The 25699-nt window shown below is 43.9% G+C and overlaps 1 protein-coding gene across 12 annotated transcripts in view; it reads right to left on the bottom strand.

The window, feature by feature from the left end:
* CACNA1A (calcium voltage-gated channel subunit alpha1 A) overlaps window positions 1-25699 on the bottom strand; it is a 1156221-nt gene that overhangs the window by 702513 nt on the left and 428009 nt on the right. For all 12 annotated transcript variants that reach the window (XM_069230415.1, XM_069230416.1, XM_069230412.1 and 9 more), the window contains one exon: window positions 12826-13013. In XM_069230415.1, coding sequence (XP_069086516.1) covers window positions 12826-13013 — 188 coding nt within the window. The remainder of the gene's footprint in view (window positions 1-12825; window positions 13014-25699) is intronic.

Below are 25699 nucleotides of genomic sequence, written 5' to 3' on the forward strand. Positions count from 1 at the left end.
ACAAATCCTTTGCATGAATTCTCCTTCTTTAATGTTTGAGTAATGTGACTGGTCTGTTCCACAAAGTCTATAATAAACCGTGGATAAAAGTTGGCCAGACCTAGAAAACATTGAGTCTTCTTGATGGAGGAAGGGGAAGGCCAGTCTAAGATGGCTTGTACCTTTTCCGGATCCATAGCTATTCCAGTGGGACTAAGGTGATAACCCAAATATTTGACTTCGGTCTTATCAAACTCACACTTCTCTGGTTTACAGGACAGTTGATGTAGCCTGAGTCTTTGGAGGACTTGTTTCCCGTGTGTAGAATGAAGTTCAGGACGTCTGGAATATATAAGGATATCGTCTAAGTAGATTACTACTGTATGGTTCAAGAGATCAGAAAACACAGAGTCCATAAATCTTTGGAAAATTGAGGGGGCATTAGTGAGACCAAAAGGCATAACTCTGTATTCATAATGACCAAATGGGGTTCGAAAGGCAGTGTTCCATCCATCTCCTTCTTTGATGCGCAAAAGGTGGTAAGTTCCACGAAGATCTAATTTGGTAAATCGTTGAGCCCCTCTGACTGCCTTCAGAATACCCTTGATGAGAGGTAAAGGATAACGGTCTTTTATAGTGATCTTATTTAAACCACGAAAATCCAGACAGGGACGAAGATCTTTAGTCTTCTTGGTACAAAAAAGAGAGGAGCCCCTGCCGGAGAGGATGATGGCACAATAAGACCGCCGTGCAGATATTCTTGCAGATAATCTTTGAGAACTTCCTTTTCAGGTTCCGTGAGGGAATACATTCTCCCAAAGAGAACGAGCGCCACAGGTTCTAGGGGAATTGTACAGTCATAAGCTCGATGTGGGGCAAAACAGGTCTGGATGGTTTTTGGAATACATCTTGAAATTCTAGATAGTGAGCGGGGACTCCTTGGACTGTATTGATGGAACAACCTGTAGTAAGTTCCGTAGGCATCAATTTCTTGGGTGACCAGTACGTGTCTGATGCAAAACAATTTTCATGACAAAACTGTAAGGACAAAGAAATAGTCCTGGTTTCCCAATTTACATAAGGATTATGTCTTATGAACCACGGAATTCCTAAAATTATAGTATGATTGGGAGATGATATTAGGTCAAATGAGATGTTTTCTTGGTGGTTTCCAAATTGTAAACTTAGAATCAGGGTAGTAGTATTGACTGGACCAGAGGATATTAAGGACCCATCCACTGTGTGTACTTGTTCTGGGACTTCCTTGGATTGTGTTGGTATTTGTTGTGTTGTGGCCCAAGAATTATCCATATAAATGCCACTAGCACCACAATCAAGTAAGGCCATTGTTCTCTCCTCACGACCGTCAGGTAACTGTAAAGTCACAGGAAGCATAAACAAAGTAGTGGCATTGTCCTTGAAAGAACGAATGGAAGGTATAGCAGATGATCCCGTCCGCTCCCTTCTTACAGAGGACGGGAAGTAGCATTTCCCGATGGCCTAAGAGGATGAACGGGGCAGGTACGAAGCATATGACCGGCAGCACCACAATACAGGCACAATCCTTTTTTACGTCTTTCTTCCCGCTCACTGACGGAAAGTGGGCTACGAGTAGTATCCACCTGCATGGGTTTACCCTCGGTTTCTCTTGATACAGGAGGGCGAGGTTCCTCCGGACGGTGCAAAAAGACACGTGAAGTACTTGGCTGGGAAAGGTCCTCTGTTTCTTCTTTTTTCCAAATGTCGTTCTTGGAGACGATATTCGATGGAAAGAGCTAGATCCATCAGACCGCGAAGATCTTCAACTCGCGTGGAGTGCACTAACTCGTCTTTGATCTCCTCCTTTAGTCCTCTATGGAATAGAGTAACCAGAGTTCGCTCCACCCAGGTTGTCTCAGCCGCAAGCTGTCGAAAGCGTGTAATATATTGGAGGACATCTTGAGAGCCTTGTTGGATGTCACACAGAGCTTCTTCAGCAGAGGCCTCCAATCCTGAACGGCTAAACATCTGTTTAAACCGATTCACGAAGGCTGAATAATCAGACAATACTGGGTCATTGGATGATACCATCGGAGTTGCCCAGGTCAAGGCAGGACCGATAGGGCACTGATAAGATAACCCACCTTTGTCTTGTCGTGGGAAAATTGTGTGGGTCGGAAGGCAAAGTCAACAATGAATGCATCTAAGAACTCTCGCAGTTTTGTTGGTTCACCAGAGTAACGAGGAGTTGAGGTGGAGACGGTAGGAACATCTGTACTGCGGAAGGCCAAAGCCTGTCGTAACGCAGCACTCTTGTTGCATAATTGTTGCAGTTCCTGAGCCTGTTGCTGAATGGTTGCCAGAAGGGACTGATCAGGATCTGCAGCAGCCGCCACTGTATCATCCATGGTGTTAGACGAAGTCGGTGTATGTGGCACTGCAATCTTTCACGACTTACGTGCTGCTTGAACCTAGAGTCCGCTGAACGAGTGGCAAGGTTCTTGTTTCTAAATGTTCGGCCTTGGCCCAGGTAGGGGCAACTCTTTCTGGTAGCCACGGTGCTGCAGGCGATAGGAACGCCAAGGGCAGGCCGTGTCCTTCAGAAGTAGTGCCAGATGGAAAAAAAAACTAAAAAGGGGAAAAAACCTCCAAAAGGAAATGTCCTGAAACAGGAGCAAAAATCAAATAGTAAATACGAGGTCAAAAAAGAACAAGAAAAACACTGGAACAGACTTGAACCAGAATCTGACACAAGGAAGAAGGAGCGAAGACACCATACAAACAGAAAGTGTTGCAGCGCAAGGAGGGAAAGAATCACAGCCCTTAAATAGCCAAAAACAGGAAGCGACCAACAGGAAGTGGAAGGACACCATATTTGATAGGGAAAAACACATAGAAAGTAATGGACAAGGAGCCATAGAGAGTAGGGAACCAAGGCATGCTGGGAAGAGAGGGGAATAATGGGAAAGAAGGAAAAACATAAAGGGAGGCACAAATGAGGGCAATAGAAAAGAAGGAACAACAATAGCAGGTGAGTGGGGGGGTTAGACATGCCCGAATGCGTGCGGCGCTATAAAGAAACGAGGCCCCATGCCCAATTTGGGGCCTCGTATGCTGCACGATAGACTGGGGGCGCGGCGTGTCTCCGTGCCGCACGCCGTGGCCCGAGCTGAATGGTCGGCTCGCGCCGCCCGCCGCGGCGCAACAGGCTACACCCTTCTTGTGTCCACTCCCACTGGGGAGAGGGACACACTCCTAACCCTATCGGTGCCTGCCCTGCAACTCAAGATGGAGGATTCTGCAGGGAGGGGGTCACCTCAGCTCTGGACACCTTAGGGGTGGTCCTAGCTCGGGTGCTCAATCCTCCCTGTTTTCCCAAATTGTCCCACCGGACTTGCCGCCAAAAGTGGGGCTTTGTCTGGGGGGCGGACAACTACACTAGCTGGGGTGCCCTGGAACACTGTAACATGAGGCTTGAGCCTTTGAGGCTCACCACCAGGTGTTACAGTTCCTGCAGGGGGGAGGTGTGAAGCACCTCCACCCAGGACAGGCTTCATTTCTGACCACCGAGAGCACAAAGGCTCTCTCCCCATGTGGTCAGAAACTTGTCTGAAGGTGGCAGGCTGGCACAAACCGGTCAGTCCTGTACTAACAGTTTGGCTAACATACAGGGGGCATCTCCAAGATGCCCTTTGGGTTCATTTTTCAATAAATCCCACACTGGCCTCAGTGTGGGTTTATTGTGCTGAGAAGTTTGATATTCAACTTCCTGGTATTCAGTGAAGCCATTATGGAGCTGTGGAGTTCGTAATTACAAACACCCAGACCATATACTCAATAGGCTACACTGCTCTTACAATGTCTAAGAATGGACTTAGACATTGTAGGGGCATATTGCTCATGCAGCTATGCCCTCACCTGTGGTATAGTGCACCCTGCCGTAGGGATGTAAGGCCTGCTAGAGGGATGACTTGCCTAAGCCACGGGCAATGGTTTGTGGGCATGGCACCCTGAGAGGGGTGCCAAGTCGACTTTACCTTTTTCTCCCCACCAGCACACACATGCTGCAAGGGCAGTGTACATGTGGTGGGCGCAGGGTCCCCTAGGGTGGCATTATACATGCTTCAGCCCTTGGGGACCTTCCTTGGCCACAGGGCCCTTGGTACCATGAGTACCTTTTAGAAGGGACTTATCTGTGTGCCAAGGGTGTGCCAAGCGTGGAAACAAAGGTACAGATTTCGGGAAGGAACACTGGAGCTGGGGCCTGGTTAGCAGGGTCCAAGCACACTTTCAATCAAGGTTGGCATCAACACTAGGCAAAAAGTGGGGGGTAACCATGCCAACGGTGACACTTTCCTACAGTCACGGACCCCTGGGTGTCCGCAGACTACATGTTGGCAACCGCTGGCCTAGAGTGTAGCTACTTACGGGGAGGCTAGGCTGCTGGATAAATACAATTACCTATTACTTAGGTAATGGCTACAGAGACAGTAGAACTCCAAGTAGGCAGCAGGACTTTCAGGATGTCGATGTAGACTATCACTTAAGTGAAAATGATCAGACTTGGACTGACCTATTGGGCAATCTGGCAGTGCCCAAAGGCTCTGACAGACCAGTGTATGGGCTGGCTTTTTTGGCTGTTCCTGGACCTGTTTTTTTGGTCTTGTGGGTCGGTTTTTAATGTTGATTTTCCTAATATTATTATAAACACTGCTTACAGCAAGTACAAATGCATGAAGCCCCCCTTACTTTGCAAAACAACTATACAATCTGATTTTACAAGTTCAAAACGGCCCCAATTTGGGAAGGTGCACCACATTTTTAGATACCTAACTGGTAATGGGGCCACTTTTACTATGGTGCCCGGGTATGTGTTATGTCCCGTCCAACACTGAAAATAGTGTGTCTTCCACCTACACCAGTGGTCTTGAAACTTTATAATGTCACACCCTTTTCATGAAAAAATCAATGGAGCAACCTAATTTGAGAACCACATCTATCTACAATTATTGTATTAAATTAGCAACTCTAAAGACATTTAACAATTCAGACATTGCATTTATGTTTGGCTATCCCCTATAAAATGCAATTAAAAACATGCCTGCCAACGTGGTATGTGCAGCCTTGGTCTGCCTAAAATGTAAAGGTATCCATAGTATGATTTTTTTTCATCAGAAATGAGGAGAGGCTTTGAGGGTGATTTGGATGCCCCCATTTTAAGACCCAGTCTAAGTCCATAAGTAACATTACAGAGTGGCTCACTGACACTCTGTTTTAGCCCCCCTCCACTGTGTTCGAAAACATCTGACCTACACATTGTTCTCAGTAACATACGCAAGCCCTCTAGAGATCTGTCTGTAAGTCGCTCATGACCTAACTCTACACATTCTGTGAGCGACTTAAGCTTGTACGACTGTCTTCTGTTAGAGAAGGAGGGTGGCTTTGCATCCGTCATGCTCTATCTGTTCTGCTGCGAGGAAGCAACGTTTGCACTGCTGCTACCCAATTTGTACCTATTCTGTGATGGGGAAAGGTTGCACTGCGGATGCCCTAGGTTTATCTGTTCTCCCTTGAGGGAAGTTTACTCTTCCTAAGGTGTACCTGTTCTATGTCGAAGTGGTAATTCCACTGCTGTTGCAACATCTTATTAAAAAAACAAGGGTATTTTTAATACATTTTACATGCTAGGATTTCGGCCTCATTATGAAAGTGCTAAAACCAAAACTACAAGCCTTACAATCCAACACGATGTGGGCTGAATGCCAGGAACGGCTGGTGGTATCCTATGCCATAGTGCCACTTGGCAGACTTGTTAAATGCGAAATAAAATGTAGAGTTTGACTCTCTGCCCTTTTTTTCTTGCATGCAATCACTTGTTAAACAGTCGAGTGGGCGAGTGGGCAAAGGTAGCTTTCAAATACAAAAAGCAGGATGTCACTGCTAATTAGCTAACATTAACACTCCTTGATAAAACGGTCGTCTAAAAAAGATGATATGCAGGCAGAACAATGCGAGCAGCAGCAGCATGTCTGAAGAGACACCAAGAAAGGTAAAACAATGTGCTCACACCCTTTTTGTGGAAGGGAATTTGGTTCGATTTGGTTGGAGCTCCAGCGTTATCCCGGGGGCACCTCCTGCTTGAAAAGGTACAGCACATGCTGCAGGTGCAGCTACAAAGGGTAGCTAGTGAGGCAGAACCAGTGGAATGATATACCAGAGATGCAAGTTGCCGAAGATGGGATAGGCAAAGAGAGACAGACAGAGAAAGAGAGAGACAATGAACATGGGCAAAGATAGTGCTGAGGCAAGAGACAGCGATTGTCAAACAGATGGGAAGAAAGAGAGCACATAGCTGCTCCAATGCCCAGAAATTCTCCTGTTACTGCTACCCAGCTGTATTTGAACCTACGATGATACAGCCGATTCTCCTGCTCATTGCGCTGGTCTGCGACCCTGCTCCCAGCTACCTGATCGTTCAATTGGTGTATCGGCCCCTTTCCCTGCGATTCCCGTTCGTAGGTTTATTTAGGAGGGATTGGTGGTGGAAATGAAGAGATCAATAGCAGTAAGCTTGCTACCCACTTCAGAAACTAGCCCTTACTCTATTGTGAAAATACCTTCCTCAGTTTCCTGGAGCAGTGCAAACAGAATCTTAAACTCTTTGAGCTAGATCTATGTACACTTACCTACGGATTCCAAGGAGGAGCGCCCATGGTTCCTATCTCTTTCAACAAAGAGGAAAACTTCCATGAATTGTACCTGCAAGAGCACTACCATTCTCAGTGTGACAACCTCGCTGCCCTCTTTTCAATTTCAACTGGAAGTTTAGGTTTTACTTCCCAGGAAATTACATCCCCTGCTGCAGTTATCTCCTTGGATCAGCACGTGAATTGGAAATGACAGTATCTTTCTGGGCCACAGTGACGGTGACTTTTGCTTCCCTGCTCAGCCTAATTCTAAACTATCACCTTAGTTCTTCCAACTCTCATCAGAAGTACTTGAAATGTGTAGTGGCACCTGTGCTTGGCCAGGGCCTTTTTATGTGTACGGTAACTGGGCCCAAACCTGGTTACCAACGTACAGGTACATAAAATGTTACACTGCCTTTAGACACATTCAATCCAAACTTCCTCCTCTATGTAAGAAACAGCCCAGAGACATTTTCGAGAGTGCTAGTTACTTTGTAATTTTGTTCTCCATTTACAGAGATCTGTGGAGTATCAGAGGAGGTTGAAAAATCAACTCGCATAGCTGTAGGATTGATTTCAGCTTGAGGCTTAGAAAAATGAATTTTCCAAATTACAATGACACTAGACTTTGTCCTTCTGCCAGAGTTTGTGTTTGTGAAATCATAGGCTTAATGTACTCTTATACCAGGCATTTCTCCAAGCATTCATGAACAGATTACTCAAATACGTGAAATTACTAATAATTTACAAAATATAGATGACTAGATGGGTTTTTAAGAGTGGAGTATTTGGTCTTGGCTGATCAGTATTTTTGAGGTAGGGGAATAATTTTCTTGAAATTGTATTGGTCATGTTTGTCATCTCTAGACTAATTTACTGTACAGTCTGAGTCGGTATTACTTCCATCAACAGCTGTACACGGGCAAAGGCATTTCTAAATCTTACCAACGAAAACATTGGATGATGATAGTGAAATGGATTAGAAATCGAATTAAGGTTCTTAAGAATGTTTTTAAATCTGATATGGAACTGGAGCTAAATTGATTAATGATCACTGATGTGTCTTAATTCGCAACTACAAATAGAGCAAGAAGGAGGAATTATGAGATGTTAGTTATTGCCTCAGCGTAACTGTACTGCTACTGCCATGTTTTTCTTGCACAGGCTAAAGTTGCCCATTAATGATCTTTAGATCCTCTATTTCACATCTTGGCTACTGAAACGAGAAAAAGGTGATTAGCTTGTTCAGCTGAAAAAGTTTAAATATGTGTAACAGTCTGACTATCATTTTTCTGTGTCATGATCTAGAGCGTAGTAGGCCCCTCTGTACTCACTTTATAAAGTAATATAATCTTCATTGGAAGTCTGTGTGTAGAATTCTATAACTGTGTGCCTTGTCTTTTCCAGCAGAACTCGCTCAGGTGCGATTTGCTAGTGGGCCTCTGGTTGACCGAATCTGTGATTCACAGATAATTCATTATCATTTTTTTAATACCATTTCAGACTTTGTTTGGTTTGTGCACAGAGTTTCTTTAAAAACACACTTCATTTGTTATGACAACCTTCTTTGCTTAAAATTTGACAAGGTTGGTGTGCATAAAATCTTCACTTCATTGTGCAACAGCATCAAAAAAACACTTGTTTTCAGATCAGTTTGTAGACTAACGGAATGGAAAGGAATAATCTGAGGAAAAAACATATGGAGAATTGTACAGCATTACCTTGTGTCCCAGTGATGTAGCCACGATGGCTTCAGTAGTATAACAATCTAGAAAAACGGGCCACCCTAATCCCTCATCACATAATAAACACAGCCACAATCTTGATGTAGTGTGCTCTTAAATCTTAGTCCAGTGCTATTGCACCAGTTGAATAATTGATGGCTGTGATCCTGCTAGTACCAGCATCCCAAAGGGCACCAAGGTAAGGAACCTATGCCAGTTCAGGCCATGCTTTACTGAGGACATAGCCAAAAGCCTTCAACACTGTATGGTCAAGTATTGGGCTCAAGACCACTTGAGGGACCGTTGGAGCTAATTGGTTGCCCCAGGCAACTCTGGTCGGGCTCATTGCCATTTTGCAGTATAAGAGCCTCATGCTGCCAGCTACCATATACATTCAATTTTATCAATCAGCTTGAAAGCCCTGAAACTGGGGAGAGACAGTGACCATGTCCCAGATATGCTGCAAATGTTGACGTTGACACATAAGAACTACTGAAAAAAACACCAACTGAAAGGGCCCTATACACAAAATGGCATAATTTACACCTTCTAGGCAGCCACAAAAAGATCCTTTTCAGGCATCAATGCTTTTATGACTGTGTATTGGTGTGCCACACCCGTTTACAATATAACAGTAGTAAACCCAATGTATGGGGAAGGAGAATGAGTGGATCAAAGAATGATTTAGAGTTTGCAAAGTCACACAAATCTGTGAGGTCTGACTACCACTATGGAAATGTTAAGAAATTTACTCAGGAAAGAGTGGGCCTAAACACTTTCCATAGTGAGAAGGGGAACAAAACATCATCAAACATTGTTGGGGTTTAGGGTAAGGGGCTTCCCACAAAGAAAATTGCTTCTCTGTAGAGACAAGAAATGACAATTTAAAAAATCAGCATTTGCACAGCAAACTGAATTCTCTCAATGGCGAGTTATAAACTATACGTGAATGTATCAAATGTCACATGGCATAATAAGTTGAATGCCTAGAAATCTGTGATACTACTGGCATACTATTTGGTATTCCTAAAACCTGTAAATCTGATGGATGCGTGCAAGTACATGTGTGGGTGTAGATTTACCTGCGTTCTTTGGGAATCAGGCCCAAGAAATCCAGCTGGAGAACAGTCATATTAATTTGTTGCCTTTGCACTGCAGTGAAGTATCAACACCAGCTAGTAGTAGGAGTGGGCAAAAATCACACTTTGTGCTAGGGGTAGGATTTCTGAAAAAAATACATGAAATTTTGCGCCAAGTGTTTGCAAAAATCATGCTAAATTTTCTAAACTTTGAATATTCTGATGCTTATGAATTTTGCAATATTATGTCGCATACTAAAAAAAAACACCGTGCCTTCTTTCAGCTCTGAAATGCAATTAAAATTTCTAATTCCAAACGTAAAGATGACAGCATGAAAGATCGTTGTGTTATTGTAGAGGAGGCTCAGCATGCTCTCCCAAGCCATCTGCTGAGCTTCAGAGATCAGCCCCAGAGCTTTAACCAAGTATGCACTTATCACTTTCCTAAACTTTTAGAAACTAAGGGCCTGATTTAAATTTGGTGGATGGAAGAAGCATATTTCCAAGGTATGTAGATACAAAGTTAAGAATAGCAAATGTATACTTTCCTATCAATAGCTACCTTCACAATATTGCGGTAGCCAATATTTTGGCAATGATATTTTTGTTGCACAATATTTTCCTTCACTGTATTCTGCGTACAAGTGTGGAGAGGTAGAATAACGGCCCCGAGGAATGAAAAGTGTAACGGGAAGATATCTGAGCCAAGGTAGACGAAAGAGAGAGGGAGACAGAGAAAGATAGTGGTGTTTAGGGAAGTGGAGAGAGAAAGACCAAAAAAAGGCAGAAGCGTAGCATTAGAGGCGGAGTGAAAGAAAGGGCGCAAGTGAGAGATGAGAGAAAGAAAAAAGTAGAAAGGTAGTACACATGAAACAAGGTAAAGAGGGTGTAAAGCGCAAGAGGAGGGAGAGATAGGGAAAACAGGCAGAGAGAGAAAAAGAGAAAGCATCCATAAGGAAGAAATAAATAAAAAGATGAGACAGAGAGTATGGCAGAGAGTGGGAGAGCAGGTGAGGAGAGACTGGAGAAAAATCAGAAGTACAGAGAAAAGTTAAGTAGAGAAGGAAAGGAGGGCTGGGGAAAGGAAAAAGTGAGAGCCAGGGAGAAAGTCAGAGAAACAGGGCAAGAAGAAAACTATGTGAACCAAGAGGCAGCAAGAGAGAAAAGAGGAAACAGGGGCAGTGAGGTGGAGGTAAAGGAAAGAGGCCATTAGAGGGAGACAGAAGGAACGATGCGGTTAGTGAAAGTGAGCAAGACTGGGACCGAGGGTGACCCTAAAGTATTAGGGTAAACCCAGTGGTGGCTGTCGCAAATCTCAAGAGGGGGTGGGTGGGTGGCTGATGAGGACGAGGATGTAGGAAATAATAAATTTTAAAAACGTACCTGTCCAGCTGTGGCCACCCGCCTCGCTCCTCTTCTCTCCTGCTGCTGTCCCAGCAGTCCATGGGACACCAGCACAGGCTCCCCCATGCAATCCTGGCACTGCTCTCATGCTATACTTAGCATGAGAGCAGCGGCAGGATTGGTCTGAGCAGCTTGGTCTGCCGTTCAGACAGTACACTGGAGCCTGTGCTGCTTCTCCAATCCAGCTGTGCAACACAGCAGGGTTGAAGAAACCTAAGCACGCATGTCAGTTTGGCCGGCCTAAGATGGCTGGCCAAACTGACTTGCAGATTTAAGTACACTCCATTCCACTTCCTCCACCCTTTCCCATGGCCCAGCCTCGCCCTTCCCTGCACACGCTGACTGAGCCAGCAGCTGAAAAATAAAACAATATGTTAATATTAATATATTGTTTTATTTTTCAGATCTGGTCCTTAGTCAGTGGGGGGACGCTCCTTCACCATTGCGGAGGGGCCGCCCCTGAGTAAACCTGAGAATAACACACTATCCCAAAAAGAGGAGGCACACCTCTAGAGTGAAAAAGCTAGAGTAATGTAATTTCAAAAAGGCAAAAGGGAGAATAGAGGGAACTGCTGGGCTGTGGGAGAGTAGGAATCACCAGTGCTAGCAGTGATATTGACTAAATCAAATTCCACAAAAGAAACTGCCTCCTGTACAAATCCACAACAAGGTGAGGGTAAATGCATGGATTGGATTACAGGTGCCAGTTATCTCAAATTACATATTTAGATATTATCAGCCCTCTTTTTTTAAATAGGAAAGCACATGTGCACAGTGGAGACTGTATATACTGCAGCGCTTCCACGGACCTACGGATGCAGACAGAGCAATACTTGATTGTCAGGGTGTTTCTTTTAAAATGGTCACTGACTTTCTAAGTTATTTTTTCATATATTTTTTATAAAGCTCATTATTTAAACAGCGACAAAGCAAATACCTGAACGCTATGAAAGACACAGGATATCAATAAAAAATGAGTATCAGTGTCCTTAAATAAAGTTTTCGGGCCCACCTGTAATATACAACTTTCAGCAGGGAATTTGAGTAGGTACATGAGTTTTAGATGAGCTGGTTCTCCACGTTAGAGGAATATGGATATAAGGGAAAAAGTAAATCCCAAATGCAGGAGAGTCATAATGACGCTGCAATGTAGCTCATTTGACTATAAGGTGTATAGACTTCATCATGTTGCTGCTCAGTGATCATCTGTGGTGGGTGCCTCCCAGAATTTAGCCAAGAGTCCCTCTCGTTGTTGGGTATGCTCATAGCTACCTAAACCCTGCAATTAGCTAATCTCGATGCAGCCAGTTCAACCACATCTGAGTGTGTGGGCCTTAAGGGGATTTCCAAGTGGTTGCTGTGCACCTTCTGGCCAAAGACAAGGATAGATCTAAGAATCGAGCAATTATTTGAGTTTCTAGGTTATATTCACACTTCACAGTATATCTTATTTGTTTATCGGGTACCAAAACATGCTCACCCCATACAGGAGTAATGGAAGGGTTTTCTATGTACATTGGTTCACCGTGCACAATATTAGGGTGAGTGAAGTTGCGATGTATTTTAAAGCTTTATTTGCAAGATTTTTCACTTTGTCCCATTTGCATGAAAATCATAAATATTGTGACAATTAATGAAAAAGGGCCCGTCTGCTGTGCATTACCAGTGGTCCTACAAAAACTCGGCAAAAGGTAAACTTCCAGAGACAAAATCTGGCTAAAATAAATTTGCAACCCCCTGCAAAATGTTTGGCAGGGGTTTCTGCAGAACAATAGAGAGTTTTGTTGTGTGCCCATTATTCAGAAATTACAATAAGGTTTTCTGGGGTAACCTCCTGTGCTGGACCATTCTGAAATGATACCGAGAATCTGATAGGATTTTCCAGGGTACACTGCGACACTGGTCCATAATCCATACTAGTCCACACTCACATAATACAGAACATCCGGCAAGGCTTTGAGCTGTACTCACATCATATAGAATGTCTGTCCAACCCTCCATGGTGATGCACTGGAAGACGGTCAGCACTGCAAACAGGATATTGTCAAACTGAGTGATACCGTAATTCGGTCCGTCCCAGTACTTCCTGCAGATGGTCCCATTTGGGCACAGACGAGATGGCAGTTCTGTTCCGCAGGGCACCTCCACCTTGATTTCGTCTGCAAACAAACCACAATAGTATGTGTTATTGGCTTACCATCATGAAAGAATACAAAAACGTTGACGACATTTCAAATTCACGTGTCCACAAAAATCTCACTATCGTAGGGATGCTTTCTCACATTGAACCTGTTCTATTTATTTAGTACTTTTTCTGAAATTAGGATTTCAGCAGACAAGCTGAGGACTGTACTAATCCTGGGTTACAGAATAAACTAAATACATCAAACTGGCATATTATTTAAAGTCAAGTATACTTCTAAGAAAAACAAAATTGTGTTTATGCTTTATTTTGAGTCCTTTTAAGCTAGATAACCTTAAAAACTGACATTTTTTGCAGTTAGTGCTCTTGGAAGATGTACCTATTGTCAATAAGAAAATTAGTTATTTTATCTGTCATCCAGTCTGTTTCAAAAACAGGTACAAAATCTCATTCTGAATCGAAATCGTAATTTCCCAATACTTTTGTGTGAAAGAACCGTAGTTTATCATTTCTCTTCATGGAAGTAGGCGCCCAGTGAAATGCCCCAGTTAGCGCATTTTAAAGACTTTAGGCACCCACTAGAGGTAAGCCACGGGTAGCAGTTGCTACCCATCGCTGGGTCTTTGGTACCAAGGGCGCTGTCCTTGCTGCACCTGACCTCAGGGTCTATGAAGGCAGCAGAAGGCTCTAACTGCCCTTTTCACTTTCTGAGTGAGTTTTCCAAAGTTTCCACACCTTTTCCTTCACCCTAACCCTCTCACTCTTAGATCCTAAGTAGGTTGGTCCTGACTCAAGGATGAAACTGGGTTTGGGGTGGGGTGGGTGAGGTTGAAGGATATTTTGTTGCGGGGAGGGGGGTAATCATGGAACGTCAATAGGTTTGTGTGTTCACTTCTGCTACCCCCTGTCATTTTGGTGTTTTGACTGCTTTTATAGGGCAGAATGGCTTTGAGAATCAAGGACTGTGATAGCTATGGTGTGTGCATATTGAATTCATAGCTAAGGACTTCTAAGAGAACACCAATATACGTTTTTAAAAGTTACTTCAAACTAAGGCCCATATTTATACTTTTTTAGTGTCGCATTTGAGTCATTTTTTGACGCAAAAGCGGCGCAAACTTGCAAAATACAATTATATTTGGGAGGTTTGCTCTGTTTTTGCATCAAAAAGCGGCGCAAATGCGGCGCTAAAAAAGTATAAATATGGGCCTAAGTTCTTCAGCTCCTGAAAGCGTAACAATTCTGAATGGCATGCTAAGGGAGGTAAACCACGGTTTTCAGTCACTATCATTTCACACCTGCCGGAGGACTAAGGAGAAGGAAAGACCAGGCAAGGGACGATGCAACTATATTAGCAGCATTATTTTTTATATCCCAAAAAGTAGCAATCTTAGAGGATCTGTGCCAGGTCCTGATAATATTTGTAATGTAGTACTCTTAAAAAGGAAATGCACCCCTGGCCTCCTCGCACTCCAGACCTTTATTGTCCAACAGATGTTTAGGCCCGTATTTATACTCCGTTTGCGCCGAATTAGCGTTGTTTTTTTCGACGCAAATTCGGCGCAAAACTAACGCCATATTTATACTTTGGCGTTAGACGCGTCTAGCGCCAAAGTATGGGCAAATAGCGTCATTTTTTTGCGTGAACGCCTTCCTTGCGTTAATGAGATGCAAGGAAGGCGTTCCCGTCTAAAAAAATGACGGCGACGCAAATGCGTCGTATTTATACTCCCGGGCAAAAATCACGCCCGGGAGTTGGCGGGTCAAAAAACCCTGCATTTGCGCCACTATTTAACGCCTGGGTCAGGGTAGGCGTTAAGGGGCCTGTGGGCTCAAAATGAGCCCACAGGTGCCCTCCCCTGCCCCCAGGGACCCCCCCTGCCACCCCTGCCCAGGAGGACACCCAAGGATGGAGGGACCCACCCCAGGGACATTCAGGTAAGTATCATTTTTCATATTTTTCAATTTTTTGGGGTGGCATAGGGGGGCCTGATTTGTGCCCCCCTACATGCCACTATGCCCAATGACCATGCCCAGGGGACATAAGTCCCCTGGGCATGGCCATTGGGCAAGGGGGCATGACTCCTGTCTTTACTAAGACAGGAGTCGTTTAAATGGCGTCTGGGTGTCGAAAAAAATGGCGCAAATCGGGTTGAGGCGATTCTTTTGCCTCAACCTGACTTGCCCCATTTTAAGACGCCCTAACGCCATTTTCCCCCTACGCCGGCGCTGCCTGGTCTACGTGGTTTTTTTCCACGCACACCAGGCAGCGCCGGTCTGCTAGCGCCGGCTAACGCCATTCCATAAATACGGCGCCCGCATGGCGCTTCAGAATGGCGTTAGACGGCGCTAAATTTTTTGACGCTAAACTGCGTTAGCGCAGTTTAGCGTCAAAAAGTATATATATGGGCCTTAGTCTCTGTAAATTTACCACGGAGAGCAGCAGGTTTAGGAGGCTCTGAAAAAAGTGATACAACCTCGTCCTAGTAATTGCCAAGTTGTTCACAATGGGTGCTCTTACTTTGATTTAAGGGTTTTATCTGTGTAAACTGGAAAAAGGAAGCAAAGGGTTTTGGATACAAGATAAACTTGGGATGAGAGGCTGATAAGCAGTCAGTGTTTAATTCTTTTCGGCAGCTCTGGTCTCTCTGGAGCTTTACCATCAGAATTACTGAACAGTAATCTTTGCACTGAATACAATTCTGTTAATCATCTTTCATCATATCATGCTTATGCCAAATGTCAACTTGGTGCACAAGAAGACGTCATTAAACAGTTTATCCAAAAGGCAAAGAAAGCATGTCAGAGAAGCATTCCTGAATGAATGGCACTGTTTTACAATAATCACTGAACTAACTGAAACTCCCACTTTCAGGCTTCAAGTGGGAGCCTGGTCCACCCCTTAAGCTATGACAAAAACAACTTAATCCTTTCCATTTCCACTTGAAACTAGGATTGAGCTTCATGCACACTGCTTAGATTTGATGGACTGTTTTGTTTGGTATTTGGCAAATTTTTCTCCTGTCAAAAAGAAGCTATCTAACCGAACGAAAGCTGTATATGGAACACACAATGTATTTAAGCAGATGTTTTCCCACCATCAGCGTATGAGGTGAGTGAAAGGCTGGAGATATGTGGGTGAATGTTCAACCTACGGGGTACATGCAAAGTTGTGTTCTGCAGCTTCTGTAGTTTGGTACTAACATTCACCACTGCTACATGCTCTGAAAATGCTGGGTAGAGCAGTAGTCTGAACAGGATTCTGCAGTAGAAATAACAGCTCCTGGTCAAAGTCCCAATCTGCACATGCACTTACAGATCAGAGATGATCAGGATTCCAAGGCTGTGTAACCATTACAATTATGTGGGGCACCGGCCCAAAGATTGGAGTCACACCAATGTCTACAGTTTGATTAAGAACCGTGTTTATTTCTTTTATGGATTTAATTTCAGATTCATCCCGCTACTATGTTCACCACGCCTGCTTCTATGCAGGTCGCTATGACACTTAGATATTCTCATAAGCGTAGCAACATCTTGTTGTTGTCCATATGTTTTTAATATTTATTCCATAACCGGACCATCCAGAGTATTAATTTAAAGACTGACCAAGAACTATAGGTGTGCAGATTTGCAACAACGTTTATCAACACGCTTAGTGAAATTGTCTTCATAACTTTGAAAAGAGAATATATTTATATTAGAAGGAACAACATTTTTTTAAACGGACGCTGCAGGAAAAAGCTCTGCAAAACTCACTTTTTGAGCAAGAAACGTTTTAGCAAAAATGATCTTGCATAGGATTTTTCTGTAAGCAAAATGTTACGTGGTTTGCAAACTCTCAAATTTTTTTGTGAATTGTGAAACTTGTTAACTGGACAGAACTCAGTGGTGGGATTTAAATTTAAATAAATCCAGAATTTGTACAGTGTGGCAAATCACCTGTGAGGGAGACAAAGTGCTGATCAGGAACAGGGAGATAAAGTGATTTGCACAAAATCACAGGATGTTGAGCGGACACCAAGACTCGAACCTGGTTCCCCCGCCTCTGGAGTCGGCAGCTTGGGCCATTACACTACATCCTCACCCACATCCTTAGCAATAACTGAAAAATATATGTTATTTAATTTCGTGGGAGAGGAATCAAACAGAGGAAGTGCCAGTGGTGGTTCTCTCAGTTAGGTAGCACTCAAAACAAGCGTTTACCTTACATCTAATTCCTGTCTGAACTATGGATGACAATGTTTGTTGATCCACTGTGTTGAATGCTGTTGACAAAACTAACAGCATCAGCACTCATAGGGCATCGTCATCAATCAACTTATGTAAGTCATCCAACATGGATGCAATTTCTTATTCAGTGGTCCTTATGTGAGTAGCATCACACCTGGAGGTTATCTTTGTGTGTCATAACATACTACTAATTATTTTGTCTTAAAAATATCCTATTATTATTCAATTAGTAACTGCTTTTCTTTTTTTAAAGTACCTGCTTTCAGAGTTTTAGCTTCCTAACACGCACACAAAAAGCAGTAAGTTTCTATCGCTTTAATTTCCCAGTGATGGTGAAAGATTACCAACGATTCCAAACTAATTCTAAATAAAACAATTCCTAAGTCTGATTCCGTAGGCGATCTAAAGTGGGTTTTAAATCACTTACTAGGTGGTGGCCAAGCAGAGCTCAATCTCTATCTCTCACGCACACACGCAAACACATTCTTTGGGCTTGAGGTACTGATGTAATGTTAGCATTTGCAAGACAATACGAATACGAATACAATTTTTAATGTAAACTATGTATTAAGAGGTTGTTTTGTAGCGGGTTGCACAGCGACCTGCCTAATGAATGATGATTAAGCAGGTCAAAGTGTGTGGCTCCCTGTAATTGTCTGCAAATGTAGGGATGGAGGCCAGCAAGGGACAGCAGACTTTCCTACCTGCTTTTGCATTCCCAAATGAGAAATAAATATATTTTTAAAGCAATCTGTTTCCAATAAAGGGACTGTGTTGCTTTACAAAAAACAGCTTGTCAGAGGACTTGTTTATGACAAAATGAGAGGGGAGGACAATCCCTTGTATTGCCAAATGATAATTTGATTGCAGGAGTTTGTTTTCAATGTGTAATATACCCCTGGCACAAGAAGCGTGACAATAGATTGCCTGACGCTATTGTCTCTCAACAATCAGGCATCTGAAGACTGTGCTGAGGGATGTGCGATATCCAATGTAGGGGGAGCTACGAGTTAGCACACCACATGCAAAATGGCAAAGGATCCACAGCTAGATGAGAATTTGAGGAGAGCTGAAGAATACCTATGAACAGGATGGCCTGGGAAAAGGGAGATTAATGAGGAGGAAAAGGCATTCGATAATGTCAAATTGGCATTGTTTTATCAGGATGATGTCCTGAGAACGAACCTAACAATTGTAGTATTGATAAGTTTGAGGAGAAAGATAAAGACTCATGACGATCATGTGGGAATGAGTGCCTTGCAAAGAAAGTTAATAGCTTATTTCTGGTGGTCCAAGTTGACTAGGGATGTGGAAAATATGGTTACACAATGCATCCGTGCGCTTGGGAGTGTTAAAATCCAGAAACCCACGAATTACACTTTACAGAAAACTGACAATGTCAGTGGTCTGTGGAAGAAAATACAGTTTGATATCATGAGTCCTTTTCATACGTTAGCCTTAGGGCTGATGTTTGCTCTAGTGGTTCAGGATTATTACCAGGTCCACTGGTATTATGCAGCAAGGAAGGGCCAAATTATAGGACAGGGTTGACTACACTATGCGGCAAGAAAAGGACAGATAAGTGACATGAGGCACCAAATTTTGTGATAGTTCTTCATTATTTTTTCATTTTTACAGTTAACAGTATTTGGGCATTGGTTGCACCTCATTAGTGCCAGTTAAACAACAAAGTATAGCAATAAATAAAAAATATGTGACCAGTCAACCTTTGCAAATGGTCTTCCACTGCACAGCAACACCTGTTGTTGCGTTTTTACTAACTTTCGAACCATTTAAGATATAAACAATTATTTTGTTAAAATCAGCAGATTGTGTGCCAGATTATAGATTACGTGGCAAAGTTATAAGTATGCAAAAAACGCCACAGCCACAGAATCGCATAATTTCAGTGGCCCTAATTACTACTCATGTTGTCCATAGGCTAAGTTTGTTAAACAAGTAGAGGCAAAGAACAGCAATTAATTCTTTGAGGAACTTTTCATGAGAGAGGGAATCACCGAAGAAATGGTCACTGGCAATTGTGTGCAACCAGCATCAACTAAAAACGTTTTTAATGAAATTAGGCATTAGAAAAATCAGCATATCGTTTATTACTCCCAAAGCAGCAGGTTAGTGGAGAGGTGGAATAGCGCTGTGAAAGATGGCGTGCAGCTAGCTTTGTGTGATGGTGGAGATTAGCAGAATTCGATAAAGAAGTTGGTCTGGATGTACTGCTCTACCCCTAATGCTGTGACAGGAATGATACACTATAATCATATGAGAGGCAGGAATGTTTGTTCCATGCTGAAACCTAGTTGGCTGATAGGAAAAAGTTGTTGGGAAAGGAAGAAAGATGTGATTTATGGTGAGGATATAGGTCACAGGAAGGTGATTGCATTCAGAGATGGAGATTAGGTCAGGGGGAGAGTGGATGTTAAGGTTCTGGTAGTATTCTTGGACAGCAATCTGTGGAACATAAAATATTGGTGCATGTTCCTAAGTATGTGGTGCTGGCTGATCTATGTCAGGAGTCTGTGGTGGATTAGCGATAAATCAGCAAGCAAACGGTGGTGAATTACAAGACACATTATCAGTTATACATTGAGCTGGATTTCAATGCAGAATGGAAGCGGGGTCAGACAGGAGGAGGGCAACAGCTGCAAAGAAATAGGGATCAACAGTTGTTTAAATTTTATGTTAAAGTATTGTCTGGTTAATAAGGTGATTCTGATGTGGTCAGCTCTCCAGCCCTGTACACTGACAAAAGCTACTCATGGAAAGAAGGGGACGTGAATTGAAAGAAAGTATTATAGCTGTTAAATAGTACAATAGTAAATTTGAAAGGGGTAATTAAGGTAATAACAACAGAAACGTTTTGAAAAATGGATGTACATTAAGAAATGAAAATATTCAAAATGCAATACAGAATACTAAAAGAATACAAAAAGAATACAAAAAGGAAAACGGACTCTGATCTCAGAATGAATACTACAGTGGAGAGAGGCCACACCAAGAATGAGAGCAAGGATCTTCCTGTGAAAAGAGTCAGAAATGTTCCTATGTGTTAAAGGATTATGATCTGCTGTGATCTCCCCTCCGGCAGCTACCATGGATCGCCTAATTAGTTATATTACCTGTCTTTTTGAAATTATGTTCTGTTACACGGTGCAAAGTTATTTCACCTTGGCGGCTGTTTTTCATTTCTACCTTTGTGGTTTTTTCTCCTACAAACTGATATCTCACATGAATTACACTGTTGTTATTGTAAGGGGATGGGTTATGTTGTGTAGTACCTACATATGTTGCTGTGGACATGATGTATATTCTATTACGAGAACCCGGAATGTTAGGGTTTAGTCAGTTGGGGGCTGATCCTCTTGGAAATCAAATATACCTTGGATGTGGAAGAATACATGTCCAAGAAGAAGACATCCTAGAGGCACATTGTTGGAAATTGGGACTCTAATTTGCAGAAGCATGCACCCTGTCCAAGTGGGGACCACAGTCCTAGTCAGGGTGAGTCAGTTACACACCAAAGATACCCTGTGCTCATCCCCTGGTAGCTTGGCACAGAGCAGTCAGGCTTATCTACAGTGACCATGTGTAAAGTATTTGTGCAGCACTTAATTTACAGTCACATAGTGAAAGACACTACAAAAAGACTCAACACCAAGTTAGAAAAATTAACAATATTTCACCTGTTAAATTAAGACCAACAGGATAAAAATCCAATCAATTAGTCAGTAGTTATGCCATAAATTATATTTCACGAGCGTTCAGTTATGAGTTTCAGGAAAAAATTATCACAAGTCCCCTTGAGGTGTCAGAGGGGTGCTTACGGTTCTGTGGTGCCCAAGTTGGAGGTTAGGGAAAAGTGTTTCCTCTGGTGTGTTCAATAAGAGATCCTCAAGAAATGTTCGGAGACCAGGCAGTTGCTATCCTAGTTCTCAGCAGATATGCAGTTGTGGGTTGCTGTCCGTCCCAGGACTTCCTTAAGATTAAAAGCAGTATCTTTGGTCCTGCCAACAACAGGACCCCGCAAGGCAGGCAGTGGTTTGAGGGAGTGACCCTCAGTGTGACCCTGTCAGGTAGGGCAGCGGCCGTGGACACAGGCCTGTGTCTCTAAGGGGTGAGTCATGCTGTTGTGCAGCTGCACAGGCTACAGGTGACCTGATGCTCAGGGTTGCTGGAGTTGGCGGCCACGTTCACATACGGGGCCCACTTGTGCCTATGGTCAGCTTCACAGAGATAGGCGGGCCGGCAGCGGGTGTCTCTGGTGCCCATAGTCTTGCGCTCAGCTTACTCAACGAGGCTGCAGGTTCCCGGCAGTGTGAGTCTTCATCTCAGCATACACTCAGAGCAGAAAGTCTGTAACCCAGGGATTCCTGTGAGGCAGATTCCACAGCAGGATTCAGGTCCCAGTCAGGCACAGCACAGTCCTTTGGTGGTTGGTGTGAAGTCAGCAGTGTCCCACACCTGCTTCTCGCCCTTGGCGTCTAGGCATGCTCTTAAGGCAGGAGGGCATGCAACGGAAGCGTAAGGCCCTTGATGTAGGAGCTGCAGGCAGCAAGCCAGCAGAACTGAGCAGCAGCAAGGTGGCAGTTCCTCCTACAACCCAGCACACAGCAGCAGCAGATCAACACAGTAGTGCAGTGCAGAGTGGCATTCCCTCCTGGCAGCCCAGCGGTCCTTCTGCTTGGCAGAGTCTTCGTTCCTGAGGCATTCTACATTTGTGGTGTGTGGGGGTCCAGCATTTATACCTTGTTGTCCAGAGTCTGGAAGGCTGGGGAATCTTCCACACCTTCCTTTGAAGCCCCCAGGGTCACTTCCTTACCTTCCGTGGTCTAAACACTAGTCAGGGGGTATGCAGTCCTTTGTGTGAGGAGAGACAGTGTCGTATTCAGAGTCAAGTGCCAGCTCCTCCCTCCCAACTAGTCCAGGAAGGACAATCAGCCTGGTGATGGGCCATCAACATGCTAACACCACACCCAAGTTCCCTTTGTGTGTGCCTGTCTAGTGGGAATGCACAGAGCCTAGTTTCATCTACCCCAGACATGTATTCAGGGATAGGCGGAGGCACAGAATGGTTAAAGGCATTTTCAGACATGCAATTTAAAATCCGACTCCACCATAATTTGAGATTTTAAATTGCGAGTCCAGGGACACCAAACTCCATATTTCTATCTCATCCTTTTAGAAATGGGGTTTTTGGTTGGCAGTCAGGTTACCCTCTGTCCAAGCAAGAACCCTCACTCTAGTCAGGGTAAATCACACACAATCCAAATTATCCTGTGCCCACCCTCTGGTAGCTTGGCACAAACAGTCAGGCTTAACTTAGAAGGCAATGTGTAAAGTATTTGTGCAATAAATTATACAATAACACAATATAGCACCACAAAAATACACCACACAGTGTTTAGAAAAATATAGAATATTTATCTGGATATTTGTAGATCAACACAATAAAAGATGCAATAAGAATTTGTAGAAATATCACTGAAAGGTGATATAAAGTGTCTTAAGTCTTTAAAAAGCAAACAAAGTCTCTTTCAGGCACAAAGTACCTGGTTTGGAGTGGAAAATCTCCGCAGAGGGCCGCAGAGGAGGAGATGTGTGGAAAAATGGTGTGAGCGTCGGTTTCGTCCCTTCACACACAGACTTGCATCGTTATTTTTCACGCAGGGAGACGGGCGTCGTTCTGCGGGGAGAAAAATGGTGTGTGCGTCGGTTTTACCCCTTCACACACGGACTTGCGTCGTTATTTTTCACTCTGGAAGACGTGCGTCGTTTTCCGGCATGCGGGCCGACTCCTTCTATGGTTCGCGGGATTACCAGATGTCCCAGGGTCAATGCATGGATTCCTAGACTTGTTAACCGGCTGCGCGTTGTTCCGGGGAGCTGTGCGTGGAATTTTCTTGCTCACGGCAGGCGTCGCGTTGATTTCCTCTCTGAAGTCGGCCGGCGTTGTCCAGGCGTGGCCGTGCGTCGAAGTTCCGGTCGCACCTTAGGCGTCGCGTCGAGCGGAGTCTTTCCGGAACGGCGTGCAGTGAATTTCTCACCGCGGAGCAAGATGTGCGTCAAATTTTTTGGCGCAGACGGCGTCCAGTTGAAAGAAAGAAGTCTTTTTGGTCCTGAGACTTCAGGGAACAGGAGGCAAGCTCTATCCAAGCCCTTGAAGAGCACTTTTACAGCCAGACAAGAGTTTAGCAAGGCAGCAGGCCAACAGCAAGGCAGCATTCCTTTGTAGAAAGCAGACAGGTGAGTCCTTTGAGCAGCCAGGCAGTTCTTCTTGGCAGGATGTAGGTTCTGGTTCAGGTTTCTTCTCCAGTAAGTGTCTGAGGTGGTGGGGCAGAGGCCCTGTTTTATACCCAAATGTGTCTTTGAAGTGGGGGAGACTTCAAAGAGTGGCTAGGAAGTGCACCAGGTCCCCTTTCAGTTCAATCCTGTCTGGCAGGGTCCCAGTAGGGGGTGTGGCAGTCCTTTGTGTGAGAGCAGGCCCTCCACCCTCTCAGCCCAGGAAGACCCATTCAAAATGCAGATGTATGCAAGTGAGGCTGAGTACCCTGTGTTTGGGGTGTGTCTGAGTGAATGCACAAGGAGCTGTCAACTAAACCCAGCCAGACGTGGATTGTAAGGCACAGAAAGATTTAAGTGCAAAGAAATGCTCACTTTCTAAAAGTGGCATTTCTAGAATAGTAATATTAAATCCAACTTCACCAGTCAGCAGAATTTTGTATTACCATTCTGGCTATACTAAATATGACCTTCCTACTCCTTTCAAATCAGCAGCTACCACTTCAATACTGTATGAGGGCAGCCCCAATGTTAGCCTACGAAGGGAGCAGGCCTCACAGAAGTGTAAAAACGAATTTAGGAATTTTACACTACCAGGACATGTAAACTACACAGGTACATGTCCTGAATTTTACCCACACAGCACCCTGCTCTAAGTGTTACCTAGGGCACACATTAGAGGTGACTTATATGTAGAAAAAGGGGGGTTTTAGGCTTGGCAAGTACTTTTAAATGCCAAGTCGAGGTGATAGTGACACTGCACACACAGGCCTTGCAATGGCAGGCCTGAGACAAGGTAAGGGGCTACTTAAGTGGGTGGCACAACCAGTGCTGCAGGCCCACTAGTAGCATTTAATCTACAGGCCCTAGGCACATACAGTGCACATTACTAGGGACTTATAAGTAAATTAAATAGTCCAATCAGGTATGATCCAAAGTTACCATGTTTAAAGAGAGAGAGCATATGCACTTTAGCACTGGTTAGCAGTGGTAAAGTGCGCAGAGTCTAAAAGCCAGCAAAGACAGAGTCCAAAAAGTGGAGGGAGGCAGGCAAAAAGTTAGGGGTGACCACCCCAAGGCATGTCAGGTCTAACACATCCCATTTGGAAGTTATACTTAAAACATGTTTTAAGGCAACCTCAATGGTATTCTATGGGAGAGATAGGAGTTGCAATAGTGAGAAACAAATGTAGCAGTTTTTCACTATCTGGACATTTTAAACTTAAAAAGAACATGCTCAACCTTTTATGTACGCTGCACCCTGCCCTTGGGGGTAACCAGGGCCTACCTTAGGGTGGTTTACATGTAATAAAAAGTAAGGTGTGGGCCTGGCAGGTGGGCGCACTTGCCAGGTCGACATGGTGGGTTAAAACTGCACACACTTGCTCTGCAGTGGCAGGCCTAAGGCATGTTTGGGAGGCTACTGTAGTGGGTGGCACAATCAGTGCTGCAGGCATACTAGTAGCATTTCATTTATAGGTCGTGGGCACATACAGTGCATTTTACTAGGGACTTACAAGTAAATTTAATAAATGCCAGTTGTGGAGAAGCCAATGTTACCATGTTTTAAAGGACAAAGCACCTGCACTTTAGCACTGGTCATCAGTGGTAAGGTGCTCAGATCCCTAAAGGCCAGCAAAAATAGGTCAACAATAGAAGAGGAAGTCAAAAAATCTGGGGATGACCATGCAGAAAGGGCCGTTTCCAACGGACATCTTCCACTTCGGTTGGACATCTACCCGTTTGGGAATCAGATAACAGCCAGTCTTGTGACTGCAACTGAGGCCACAGCCCACCGATAAATTCCTCTTCAAATCGCAGACAGAAGTGGGGCGCCTTTTCATGGCCCCTTCAATTTGCAAGTTGGATACGGTGACAAGACCCTTTTTATCAGATGTAATCACTTTTGCCGAGTCTTAAAAGGGCTTTTATAAATAGTAAAATAATACTTTGTAATCGCAAACCTTATGATTTTGTGATATTTTACATCAGGCCCTTTCTTTCCTGAATAAAACCCATGCAAAACATCCCTCGCTCTGACAAGTCGTGTGACCTAAAAACAATGGGAAAAAAACACCCCTTTCGTCAACAGCTCCTTCGGCTGGGGAGAGAATTAATTAGGCCACTCCATCTCCCAGACGCCTGGGACTCCCACGAGAGGTGGACTAGGAAATC

This window comes from Pleurodeles waltl, chromosome 4_2 (genome assembly GCF_031143425.1).
Source record: "Pleurodeles waltl isolate 20211129_DDA chromosome 4_2, aPleWal1.hap1.20221129, whole genome shotgun sequence".
NCBI classification, from domain to species: domain Eukaryota; kingdom Metazoa; phylum Chordata; class Amphibia; order Caudata; family Salamandridae; genus Pleurodeles; species Pleurodeles waltl.